Source organism: Hemitrygon akajei, chromosome 4 (assembly GCF_048418815.1).
Source record: "Hemitrygon akajei chromosome 4, sHemAka1.3, whole genome shotgun sequence".
NCBI classification, from domain to species: Eukaryota; Metazoa; Chordata; class Chondrichthyes; order Myliobatiformes; family Dasyatidae; genus Hemitrygon; species Hemitrygon akajei.
The window spans coordinates 65,900,387-65,914,424 of NC_133127.1; the positions used below are offsets into that span (position 1 = coordinate 65,900,387).

At 41.5% G+C, this 14,038-nt stretch overlaps 1 protein-coding gene across 4 annotated transcripts in view; it reads right to left on the reverse strand.

Moving 5' to 3' along the window:
- Positions 1–14,038, reverse strand: part of LOC140726403 (alpha-1,3-mannosyl-glycoprotein 4-beta-N-acetylglucosaminyltransferase B-like) — a 203,860-nt gene that overhangs the window by 128,629 nt on the left and 61,193 nt on the right. For all 4 annotated transcript variants that reach the window (XM_073042738.1, XM_073042737.1, XM_073042739.1 and 1 more), the window contains exon 2: positions 4,423–4,614. In XM_073042738.1, the coding sequence (XP_072898839.1) occupies positions 4,423–4,614 (192 nt within the window). The remainder of the gene's footprint in view (positions 1–4,422; positions 4,615–14,038) is intronic.

Genomic DNA, 14,038 nt, shown 5'->3' on the forward strand with positions numbered 1-14,038 from the left:
CTGATGATCCCTTGATGAGGACTAGCATATGTTGCCTTGACTTCCCCTTCTTGAAGTCCAAAATCAGTTCCTTGGTCTTACTGAAGTTGAATACAAGATTAGCATCCTTATCTGCCAGCTATTGTTCGCAGAATTTCAGATTGTGGCAAGGAGGCATACAATACAATACAACTCTGCCAACAATAGCTGTGTCATTAGCAAATTTATAGGTGGAGTTTGAGCTGTGCCTAGCCACAGAGTTGTGGGTGTAGAGAGAGTAGAGCAGTGGGCTAAACACACATCCTTGAAGTGTGCCAGTGGTGATTGTCAGTGAGGAGAAGATGTTATTTCCAATCCACACTGGCTGTGGTGTCCTGATGAAGAAGTCAAGGATCCAGTTGCAGAGGGAGGTACAGAGGACCAGGTTTTGTAGCTTGTTGAGTGATTACTGCACTCAACAATAGGAATAACTTCTTTCCCACCGCCATCAGATTTCTGAATGGACAACGAACCCATGTACAGTACCTCACTTTTTCCCCTCTCTTTTTGCACTTATTATTTAATTAATTATAATTCTTATTGTAATTTATAGTTTTTAATTGCGTATTGCAACGTACTGCTGCAGCAAAACAACATATGCCGGTGATATTAAACCCGATTCCGATTCTGATTGTGAATTGCATTGTCTTAAGGAATCCGCAGAATAAATAATAGAGTGAAGATACTGATTCTTTTCAGGCAAAAATTCCACAAAGGCAAACAAGGTATTTCAGTAACTTAATATAGCAAGTTGCTCAGATGCTGGAATTTGTTCACAGCTGATGATCAAGAAATGTTATTTCTTGATGAGACCCTAGGTGTACAGTATATGCGAACTACATGACAGCTCTCCTTGTGCTTAAAGATTTGGGAGAGTAAATTATTCTGCTAGGACTAGAGATTTCAACCTCATAAACCATAACGTTCATTGGAAGATTATCGAAGTATTTTGTATGAAAGAGAAAAGACTAATATAAATCTATTGTTAGTAGTATTTTCTACTTTTCATTCATGTAGAAAGGATTACATTGTCAATGCTCTGAATAAAAGGTAAAGTAGTTCTGGGCCCAGGCCGTAGGCTGTAAACAAATATGTGCGATCTCATTTGTGTCTCTCAACTGTTTTGTCCTACCTTCCAGAAGAAAGACATTTTTTTTTGGAGATTATGGAGCTGGAAACTGTGTTGTTTTATGCAAAATCTGCAAAGAGAATGCAGTTTTCAGCGAAGTTTAAGCTATTTCATGTTAGCTTTGTAAAATGAAATGGCACAACTGAAGTGACTCCTTCCTCAATATTTGACTAATTAGCTCTGCAAAGTGACGAGTGATATGGAGCAAGTTTGGAGTGATCCCATCCACATGCCACTTCCAAGAGTGGTATGCTTCAGTGAGAAAGATAACCAATGACCTGACCTCTGACCCTTTCTTCAGTCTTCAATTTGAAGACTGCTCATTGAAACTTTCGACGCAGATCGAGGAAACTTCCCAAGTGGTCAGCTACGCAGTCACCTGCTGACAAAGAGACTAAACACACACAAAGTTGTAGAAATTTAGCACCAAATACCTGTCTTTAACTGATAAGGTGTGTAAAAATCACATTTCTGGTGCTTTCTGGACCAAATCAAAATTCTTTGATGTATAGCTGTTCAATTCTAAGTTGAAATTCTTCACTTGGAAGATTGGAATCTTTGAAATTTTCCATCCCATTGGGATGTGAGTGAATGGTCATGATCCATAATGGGCCTGAGATAAGTTCTGTACATATTTGCACAATAAGGAATTTTGAAATATTGGATTGGGCAAAAAAGTGATAGTATGTCTGCATGTGTACACAAGTTCCTCATTCTAACCATGAGAAAGGCAGAGAATACAAATGAAAAAAATCTTACAGGAACACAGTGAACTCTTAGCACAAGATATCAGTAAATCTTGAAATCTTGAAATAAGTAGGTTCAGAATACTAATTGGTTGAATAAACATCAAATAGTTCGAGAGGCAGACACAAAGGATATTTATCACAGTAATCTGAACAACAAACATTCAGTCATTCAAGCAAGCCCTTGTTTGCAATCGAGCAAATAAAAATGATAAGGAATGTCACAAAGTCTAGAAGAGGAAAACGGTAAGTAATAAGTGAAAGGTAAAATGAAATTTGAATAAAAAGAGTAAGATTACGTGAGGACAGTGAAGGAAAATGATTGGATATATTTAAGGTGGAGATAAATAAATATTTGAAACTTTCTTTGTATTGGCTGCACTGCAACTTGGAGACCCAGGGGTCTGCAGATTATGGGTTCTGTAGCCACACAAAATAATATGGAGTAATTCAGCAGGTCAGGCAGCATCTGTAAAGGGCCAAGGCCAGTTGACACTTTAGGCCAAGATCCTTCATCTGGAGCCCGTATCCCTTTTCCCCGTGGTATAGTACGCTAAGATTTCTAGCAAAGATATCAAAACTGGATCCATTCTAAGAATGTCAGTGGCAGCAAAACAAACAAGCCTTGAACTGAAGGTTCAAACACCAGCAAGGAAGGTGCCATTACGTGGTAACAAATCCAAAAACTGTTAACAAAATTGTTGAGATAGCATAAAGCAATGTTTTTAGTGATAGCATCAAGGAGTCTAAAAAACTTTGTCCAGTTCCAGGTACAAAGTCATAAAGCAGGAATGCATGAAAATTTCCAAAGCAGAATCTGAGCATGTAGGTGAGACTAACACAAATTGCTGTTATAAAGTCCTCTTCACAGATCTGTCTTCCTGCAATGCTAGTTTCGGGGAATCACGTACCCCTCCCAGGTCCTTCTGTTCTGTTCTGTAATGCTGGCAACTTTGTGCTGCTATTCCATTGTTATTTTTCTTTCAATGCGGGTAGTGTTAACCACAGTATTGATCAACTATAGGAATAACCCGCTATTATTTGAGAGCTTGTATACAGCTCCCACATTATATAGAGCCATGGAACAATACAGCACTGAAACAAGCCCTTTGCCCCAATGTCCATGCCAGCCATGTTATCCACCCAATTTCCTGCATTCCACCCATATCCTTCCAAGCTCTCATCCCTTCACGTACCCATCTAAATACGTCTTAAATCATGCTGCCTCAACTACTTCTTCTGGCAGCTCATTCCATACACTCATCACCCTCTGCATGAAAAGATTGCCCCTCAGGTATCTTTCAAATCCTTCCACTCTCATCCTAAATCTATGCCCCTGGTTTTGGACTCCCCTACTCTGGAGAAAAGACTTGCCATCTACCTTATCTTTTAAACACTTCTAAAAGGTGGCTGCTCATTCCCCTACTTTCCAAGAACCCTCTAGTCCTGGTAACATCCTTGAAAATATTTTCTGCACTCTTACCAGTTTAACAAGATCCTTCCTGTAACTGGGATGACTAAAACTGTACACAGTACTGTGGTGAACTAGATATACCTGTCTGACTGCTCCTGTGGCTCCTCCCACAGACCCTGCTGACTGCTCCTGTGGCTCCTCCCACAGACCCTGCTGACTGCTCCTGTGGCTCCTCCCACAGACCCCTGTATAAAGGCGACTGTGGGCTGCTGCTCTCCCTCATTTTCCCCAGGATGTAGTGCTGTTTATTCTTCCAGTCAATAAAAGCCGATATCTCGTTTCCTAAGTCTCAGCGTGAGTTATTGATGGTGCACCAAGTACTCCAATAACTTGTACACAAGCCCCAATGCCTATACTCAATGCCCTGATGGATGAAACCAGTGTGCTGAATGCCTTTTTCTCCTTATTGTGCAGTAAAGCTGCAAAAACCTCCTCCCTGCTAATACGAATGTTCTCCAAATGCCTCCACACATTTTTTTTTTAATTTCTTGAGCAACAATGATTTTCTCCTCAGTGGACACCTAGCAGCAATATTCATTAAAACCCCACACCACCTCCTATGGCTTCAGACATAGATGTCCCTCCTGATCTCTAAGAGGATCTACTCTCTCCAATGCCATTCTTTAACTCTTAATATTTCTATAGAACCTCTTTGGATTTTCCTGTCAGGTCCAACTCAGACCTTTTCTTTGCCCTTCTGAATTCCTTCTTTGAGTGTACTCTAACTTTTTTGACTCTTACTGCTCCTTAAGCAGCATCCAACCTGATTCCAGCTCATCCTGCTTCCCTGGAAAGAACACAAAATTCTAATGCAACTTCATCAGCCAACTGCTTTTAGCATTTCTCATTTTTAGAGTGGATTTCCAGCATTTCCAGATTCCTAGTTGTATTTTAATCTATGCGTTTTATCTGTGCATGAACAATTATCATCTGATATAACATCTTTCAGAAAGATCAGTGTCTTGCTTGTTCCTAACCATATCAACATTTATAGAAATCAGATCAGTGCCACTTACCACTTAAATGTACAGAAACAAAAAGCAGATATACTGTACCTGAGAAGTCAGATAGGGCCATGGTTGTGTTATTACTCATTGCCTTTGTTGTCACAGCCACCGCATGTTTAATCTCATCCAAGAGACTCTTCAGTTCCTGGGAGTAAATTGAACTTTCTTTCTCTGCTTTGTGCAATCTGTTATCAACCTCTAGAAGTGCTTGTTGGCACAAAGTGACATCATCCACATCATCTGAAAAGACAAATGAAAAGGTCTGATCTATCTAAATTAGAAAGATATGTTATTTCATTAAATCTTTCATTATGAATGTCGATATTGGTAAAAATATTTATGGCAAATAACTAACAGAGTTGCAAAGACTTTATGTACATTTTCAGTACATGTTTTTTTCACTCTTTGTAACTTGTTAACTTTGGGGACAAAGAAACTAAGAATGCTTGTTATTTCTTGTACCTTCAAAACATTAAACTAATTAAAGGAAAGACAAGAGAGTCCTGGAATGCAGGTGTAACTTTGTCTTTACTTTAATCGAGGCACACATGTGTCACATAGTAGTGTGATGACATATGCAACTGACATATTCATACATGTAATCCATAATTAATTATTTAAATGAACAAGAAAGTTCAATCAAGCAAGATTACTCAAATATTATTGAAATATTGAATACACAACATGTAATTATGATTATAAATAAATCAGGTGCTGGGTCAAAAGCAGGCCGTGCTTTTGGTGCCCTCCCATCACCATTCTAGCTGAAGATGGTGACTTGGAAATACTAGTCTTCAATATTTTTCCAAAGCTTCCAGTTGTTCGGTTCAGCATCAACACTAAAAAAGACTATTGAACGAAAGAGAAGATGAAACCCAAGGCAGACTTTCAATAGGAATAAGAGAAGGCCACATGGCCAACATATTTACTCCATCTCATTGAAGGCACTCTCCAATTTTCCATCTGCTCTCACAATGCAGTCCTTTTCCTCCCTTTGCACTGCAAAGCTTCCCCTACCAAATCATTTGTAAATTTTAAACCAACTTAGCCTCAGTGATATTTTGGTAAGAGCATTCTGGATTTACACTTTTGCATATGAGCCCTTCACCAATAAAGGACCCAAATGAACTAAGATTATGCATGCTCTTTTCTTGGAATATCCCAAGGAAGTAACTTCAATCTACTTACCCAGCTGAATATTTTAATCACCATGGTGTATTAACTCATCTTCCAAATGCAAGGGGTCAAAACATTTCGATGATTTTGGACAACCTCAGTCAATGCAAACTGTCTTCATAATGAAACAACTTTAAGTTTCAAATTCATTCCCTGAGTAATCTATGCTGCAACCCCACCATTATATCTTTACCATTATGTGTATGGTACTGTAAACACTTTAAACCACTTCTTATCATGCTGCTTATCATGTTTTTATTTAATTTTATTTAGTGACACAGAATGGAACAGGCCTTTCCGGCCCAATGAACCGCACTATTTAACAGGACAATTTACAATGACCAATTAACCTACTGACTAGTACATCTAAAACTGTGGGAGGAAACTGGAGAACCTGGAAGAAATCCAAGCAACACACACAAAGTACTGGAGGAATAAGCGGGCTAGGCAGCATCTATGGAAAAGAGTACAGTCAACGTTTCAGGCCGAGACCCTTCGGCAGGACTGGAGAAAAACATCTGAGATGTAGATTTAAAAGGTGGGGGGAGGGGAGAGAGAAATATAAGGTGATAGGTGAAACCTGGAGGGGGAGGGATGAAGTAAAAAGCTGGGAAGTTGATAGGTGAAAGAGACAGAAGGCCATGGAAGAAAGAAAAGGGGGGAGGAGCACCAGAGAGAGTCGATGGGCGGGCAAGGAAATAACGTGAAAGAGGGAAAAGGGAAATGGTGACGGGAGGGTGGGGAGTCATTACTGACAGTTTGAGAAATCGATGTTCATGCCATCAGGTTGAAGGCTACCTAAATGGAATATAAGGTGTTGTTCCTCCAACCTGAGTGTGGCCTCATTACAAATATCGGAATGGGAATGGGAAGTGGAATTAAAATGGGTAGCCACTGGGACATCTGGCTTGTTCTGGTGGACAGAATGTAGGTGCCTGGTGAAGCGATCTCCCAATCTATGTCAGGAGGCCACATGGTGGTGAGGGAGGAGGTGTAGGGGCAGATGTAACACTTGTTCAGCTTGCAAGGATGAGTGCCGGGAGGGAGATCAGTGGGGAGGGATGAATGGACAAGGGAGTTGCATAGGGAACGATCCCTGCGGAAGGCAGAAATTGGAGGGGGGGGGGAGGGAAAGATGTGTTTGGTGGTGGGACCCTGCTGGAGATGTTGGAAGTTTCAGAGAATTATGTGCAGGACGCAGAGGCTGGTGGGATGGTAGGTGAGGACAAGAGAAACCCTATCCCTGGTAGGGTAGCTGGAGGATGGGGTAACAGCAGACAAGCATGAAATGGAAGAGCTCTGCTTTCCACAGGGATTGCTATCTATGCAACTCCCTTGTCCATTCGTTCCTCCCCACTGATCTACCTCCTGGCATCTATCCTTGCAAGCGGAACTAGTGCTACACCTGCCCCTACACTTCCTCCCTCACAACATTTCAGGGCCCTAAACAGTCTTTCCATGTGAGATGACTCTTTGCCTGTGAGTCTGTTGAGGTCATGTACTGTGTCTGATGCTCCCGGTGTGGCCTCCTGTGTATCAGTGAGACCTAATGTAGCTAGGGAGATTCTTTTGCCGAGCACTGAGCAACCGTTTTAATTCCACGTCCAATTCCCACTCCAATATGTCTATCCAAGGCCTCCTCCACTGTCGTGATGAGGCCACACTTAGGTTGAAGGAACAACATCTTATATTCCGTATGGTTAGCCTCCAACCTGATGGCATGAACATTGATTTCTCAAACTTTCAGTAATGACCCCCACCCTCACCTCCTTCACCATTTCCCTTTTCTCTCTCTCACCTCATTTCCTTGCCCACCCATTGCCTCCCTCTGGTGCTCCTCCCCCCTTTTCTTTCTTCCATGTCCTTCTGTCTCTTTCATCAATCAACTTCCCAGCTCTTTACTTCATCCCTCCCCCCTCCTTTCAAATCTACTCCTCAGCTTTTTTTCTCCAGTCCTGCCTAAGGGTTTCATCCTGAAACGTTGACTGTACTCTTTTCCATAGATGCTGCCTGGCCTGCTGAGTTCCTCCAGCATTTTGCGTGTGTTGCTTGGATTTCCAACATCTGCAGATTTATCTTGTTTGTGTCTGGAGGAAACCCACGCAGTTTACGGGGAGAACTAGATAATAATAAGTGTTGGGATGAGGGTTGCTTCAAATATAATATAAAATAGGATTATTTCGGTAGCACTAAAGGCTATGATTAGAAGGAATTGGAGGGTAATAAGTAAGTTAATGTAAATGCGTTGTCGGGTGCATGGCTCATTGTTAAGGTGATTTTGACTGGCAAGTATTATTAGTGGTAGGAGTCAGCAGGTTAATACAAGTAGTGGGGATGATAAGGGATCGACTCCTAAGTGAAGGTTGGAAAAGTCTCAGCCGATTTCCGTGTTTCATTTAAATCAGTATAAACTAGTGAATGCGATGAGAAGGCTGTGGGTGATGGAGGTGGTTCATAGTCATTTTTTAGGGGTAAGTCATGAGATTGGGTATAACATAATTGTGGGAATGATGATTTTTAGCATTGTAGGAGATTAAGATTTTTTAATGTATCTGAGCCATGGGTGAAGTAGCTACTAGTAGGGCTAGACCTGAGCTTGCTTCACAAGCTGAAAATGTTAGTAGAATTATAGGCATAAGAGAACAGATAGGGGAAGTCATTGTTATTGATCAAAGAGAAATAGCGATAAATAGGGATAATATTATACCTTCGAGACAAATAAGGGCTGATAAAAGATGGGAGCAGTTTAGGGCTAGGCCTATGAGGCTTAGGACAAAGGCAGAGGAGAAGGTGAAGTGAATAGCCTTATGGGATACTTATGGGCGTTCACCATAATTAATTGAGCCGAAATCAATAGTCTTAATTTTGGACTAAGTATCTATTCTGCTCATTCTAAGCCCCCTTGAAGTCATTCGTAAACTAGGCCTAAAGTTAGGAGTAGTATTTTAATTTGCAATAAAAATAATCTGGTAAAATACCACATGCAAAATACTGGAGGAACACAGCAGGTCAGGCAGCTTCCATGGAGAGGAATAAACTGTTGACATTTTGAGCTGAGACCTGAATCATTTACATTATAAATACATGCTGGTTATGTACAATATTTATGCACATTTTTTCCATATCTGTACTTTTAAGGTTATTTTATACAATTTTTTATTCCTTTTAATAGTTTAGTGTTGTTGTTTTTGTTGTGTCAACACACCTCATCAAGTTCCTAATATATGTAAATATATACGGCAAATTACGTTGATTCTTGATGCTTCCTGAGTTGCAACATCCAAAGCAAAATGTAGTGTGACAGTCAAGTCCCAAGCAGAAGTTGGTGCATCCGTAGAATATCTTTACATCAAAATTGGAGCAAAAAGGGTTGAATTAAGAGGGGAGGTTACACTGAATGGAACTGCACAAAAGCATTGATGAATTCTTATGTGTGGAAGATTAGATGGAGAGTTAATATTGTATTAGCATTGACTAAATTTGGTATCCTTCCAGAAGCATTTACTGGTTTCTGAGCAAGGTCAAATCTGTGTAGTCCTCCACAGTTTCAAGCATGGCATCTTTGATGAAACATTTTTCTTCTTAGATCAAAAGGAGATGACCTCTTATTAGTGGTATATGGTTATAGGAATTGCATTACTTCCTTTTAATGATATTAGAACATCATAAAACAATATAACTTTCTATGTGAAAGTCATATAAAGACCAAGAACCTCAAAGGGATGTTCACAGAATAATGTTCAAGATTTCCTGGTGCTATGCCACACCAAGACTGACATTGGTAGTTGTCACACAGCATGTCTTGCTGATATGTTGCAAGTTCTTGCAGCTATCATGATCTAGCCCAGCAGGTGCAACTTTTGCAGCCAACTCAAAAGCAGAAGATGTAATGTGCCCATAATAGTGGGTGTGGTTACTAAATGAACAGATTCTGTAATGATGAGGGAGTGTTGCAAAAGTGTTCCTAAGAGATCAGAAGAATTTGGATAAGCTGATGACAATGAGCATCTGCAGGACGGATATTCTTTGTGCAGGGCATCTCCCGACGTCTTCAGAGCTGCAGCCAAATGCGCCTGGCCACAGGCTGCCGGATTTGAGATTATAGAATATAAGGAAAACTCAGTAATGAAGGGCTGGCCCATTACTAACCGTACTTTCAAAGGAAGTTGGATTAGTTTTTTAAAAAGCCCTGAAAATAGCAGTAACACTTTGTCAGTAGGCAGTATTTGTGGAAAAACAGAGTTAACAATTTAGATCAATGACCCTTCAATGGAAATGGGAAACATGAGTGTTTTAAATTCAGAGAGGAGCAGGGAAAAGGAGTGAATGAGAGGATTATCTGCACTAGGGCAAACACCTGAGCTGGGTAATATAATTGCTTTGTAGAGCTGGAGATTGCAGGATCCTTTGGGTAAGCATAAGATTGAAAAAGCAAATGGAGCCAGTCGGGACTTTCTGCTTAGATTGGCCAGCACCAATAAAAAGAAGTTGGGTTTCAGTGGAGTAGCCATTGTGCGAGTGGGCCAGAGTTAGGGTAGGAAACTGAAGCTTTGGCTCAAGAACCTTTGACTTGGGAGCCAAAGGCTAGGTTGAGGTTTCTGTCAAGTTTCTGTTTGTTTATTAGTGCTATCTAGAGTAGTGAGAATGGATGCCAGGGCTGTGGTGTGCTCCTCTTGCAGGATGTAGGAGATCTGGGAGACAACCACTCTCCTGGACTGCTATATCTGGAGAAGTGTATCAGGGTGTAGTTCCTCACAGACCTTGTGAGGATATTGATGATGGAGTTGAATGACCCACAAATTATTCAGGAGAATGAGGAAGACAGTCATACTTAATCGGCAGGAGGCACGTAGCTGGGTGACTGTCAGGAGAAGGAAAGGGACAGGCAGACAAAGCAGATTATACCTGTGGCAGTTCACCTCAATAACAAAAACACCACTTCGGTACCGTTGTGGCAGAGCAACCTACAGGGTAAAGTCACAGTGACCAGGTCTCTTGCACTGATTCTGGCTCTGTGGCTCAGAAGGAAAAGAGGGAGAGTTGGAGACTGCTGGTGATAGGGGATTCAATAGTTAGGGGAACAGACTGAAAATTCAGTGGATGTGAAAGAGACTCCCAATGCCATGTTGCCTCCCAGGTGCAAGGGTCAGGTAAGGCTCTGACTGGATCCATAGCCTTAAGGGAAAGGTGAGCAGCCAGAATTCCTGGTACCAACCCCATAGACAGGAAAAGGGATGAGATCCTGAAGAGCAAATATAGGGAGCTAGGTAGGAACCTGAAAAGCAGGACATCAAGATTGTAATCTCTGGATTGCTACCTGTATCCTGTGCCAGTGAGGGTAAGAATTGGATGATCTGGCAGATGAATGTGTGGCTGGAGAATTGGAGCAGAGTGCAGCGTTTCAGATTTGTGCATTATTGTGATCTCCTCTGGGAAAGTTACTGTATGACTTGTACAAAAGGAACGAGTTACACCTGAACTTAAGGGGAAACAATACCCTTGTTGGCAGGTTAGTTGGGGAGGGCTTAAATTAGGTTGGTGGGGAGAATGGGACCAGAGTGAGAGGTCAGAGAATGCAGCAATTGATTTGATGGTAAATGCAATGTGTAGATAGACTATGAGTAAGGAGAGGGATGGATAGAACATACATGCAGTCAGTTGGATGGGTTGAAATGTTTCTATTTTAATGCAAGAAGTATCAGAAACAAGGGTGATTAACTTAGAGCATGGATCACTACATAGAACTATGACACTGTGGCCATTACAGAGAGCTGGCTGTCACAAGGGCAGGAACAGCAGCTGGGTGTTCCAGAGTTTAGACATGAAAGAGGTGGTAATCAGGGATAGTATCACAGCTGCAGTAAAGGAGGATGTCATGGAGCAATTGTCCACTGAGTCAGTGTGGATGGAATTCGGAAACAGGAAGGGAGTAATCCTTCTATTGGAGCATTCTATAGATTCTATTGGAGGAGATAGAATGGAAAAGTATTTAATTGGGGAGGGGGAATAATGATGCTATTTGACTGGAACTTGGGATTGTACATTAGGAACAGATGTTCTCAGGGAAATGCACAATGGAAATGTGGAGGTTGTTCTGGGAGCACTTGCATGGGGTTTTGGATAGGTTTGTCCCATTAAGGCAGGGAAAGGGTGGAAAGGTGAAAGAACCATGGTTGACAAGAGATGTGGAACATCTAGTCAACAGGAAGCAGGAAGGAAATGTCATACATAAGATTTAGGAAGTAAGGATTAGACGTGGCTCTGCAGGGATATAAGACAGCCAGGAAGGAGCTTAAGAAAGGACTCAGGAGAGCTACAAGGGGACATGAGAAAGCCTTAGTGAGCAGGAATAAGGAAATACCCAGGGCTGTCTGCATGTACATGAAGAACAGGAAGATGGCTAGAGAGAGGGTAGGACCAAGAATAAAGAGGAAACCCATGCCTGAAGTTGGAGCCGGTATGAAGGTAATGATCAGCCATGACGGAATGGTGGACCAGATTCGATGGGACAAATCGCCTAATGGTCTTATGGCCCTTAATGAATACTTTGCTTCAGCATTCAACAATGAGAGGGATTTTGATGAATGTGAGGACAGAGTAGAGCAGGCTAATATTCTGGAAAATGTTAACATTAAAAAAAAACAGATGTGCTGGAAATTTTGAAAAACATTCGTACAGGTAAGACTCCAGGGCCAGATGGAATATATCCCAGATTACTATGGGATAAAAAGGGAAGAGATTGCCATGCCTTAGGTGATAATAGGGATAATCCTGAGAATTATAGACCAGTGAGTCTTACATCAGTGGTGGGCAAACTATTGGAGAATATTTTTCGAGACATGATTTATGAGCATTTGGAGAAACATAGTCTAATTAGGGATAATCAGTACGATTTTTGAGGTGCAGGTCTCGTCTCACAAGTCTGACTGAATTCTTTGAAGAAGAGGCAAGACAAATTCATGAGGATCGAGCAGTGGATATATAGATTTTCATAAAGCATTTGACAAAGTTCCCTATGGTAGGCTCATACAAAAAATAAGGAGGCATAAGATCCAGGGAAACTTGACTGTGTGATTCCAAACCGGCTTGTCCGCAGAAGGCAGATGATGGTAGCAGATGGAGCATTTTCTACCTGAAGGTTAGTGACCAGTAATGTTCCACAGGGATCAGTTCTGGTGCCCCTGTTCTTTATAATCTTTATAAATGACTTGGATGAAGAAGTGGAAGTATTTGCGGATAGCACAAAGGTTGATGGTGTTATGCACAGTGCAGAAGGTTGCCATAGGTTACAATGAGATGTTGATCAGATGCAGAGGAAGTCTAAGAAGTGGCAGCTGGAACTCATTTCAGAGAAGTTTGAATTGATACACTTTGGAAGGTTGAACTTGAAGATAGAGAGTTAATGTCAGGATCCATAACAGTGTGGAGGAAAAGAGGGATCTTGGGGTCTACATCTGTAGATCTCTCAAAGTTTCCACACAAGTTCATAGGGTGGTTAAGAGGTCAAACAGTGTGTTGGCCTTAACTAGTCAGCAGATTGAGTTCAAGAGCCATGAGGTAATGTTACAGCTCTATAAAGCTCTGGTAAGACCACTCTTGGAGTATTGTGATCGGTTCTGGCTGTCTCATTATAGGAGAAAAGACAAAACTTTACAGAGGGTGCAGAGGAGATTTATCAGGATGCTGCCTGAATTAAGAACATGTCTTATGAGGAAAGGTAGAGCGAATTAGGGCTTTTCTCTTTGGAGTGAGGAGGATAAGAGGTGACTCGATAGAGGTGCTTAAGATAATAAGAAGTGTTAATAGAGTGGACAGGCGATTGGAGGAAAGTATAGAGGGTAGGTTTTTTTTACACAGAGAGTGGCAGGTGCATACAACACTCTACAAGGAGTGGTGTCTGAGACAGATACATTATGGATGTTTAAGAGACTCAGATTGGCACATGGATGGAAGACAATTGGAAGACTATGGAAGAAGGAAGATTTAGATTGAACTTGGAGTAATTTAAAAGGTCGGCATCAAATTGTGGACCAAAGGGCCTGTACTGTGCTTTGGTACTGTACTGTACTGTACTGTACATATGCCATAGAGCATATGTTCTATGCTCTATGTTTTTGATGGATAAATGCAGTTAAAAGGCAGAAAGGAAAGAACATTTTTCAACTGAGATGTAGAACACAGCCATTGCTGGAAGTCTGAAACAAAAGGAATGCGGAATGAATGCCTTAATTTAGGTCCTGGTAACATCCAGCAGAGTTGTGGAGAGAGGAAAACTGAATTAATGGTATTTGGGGTGACAGAACGGAGTGTATGGGGTGTCAGGGAGGGGTAGCACCTCTGGTAACAAGTTGCGTCCTTTTCAGGCAGTTTGTCCACCTTTGGTCCCCACCTGGCACTCAGCTCTCACCTGTGGCTCCCCGTAGCTGTTTGCATGCGACAGCAGCCAAACCCCGGGCAACGGCTTCGACAAACCGGCTAAACCCGGTGA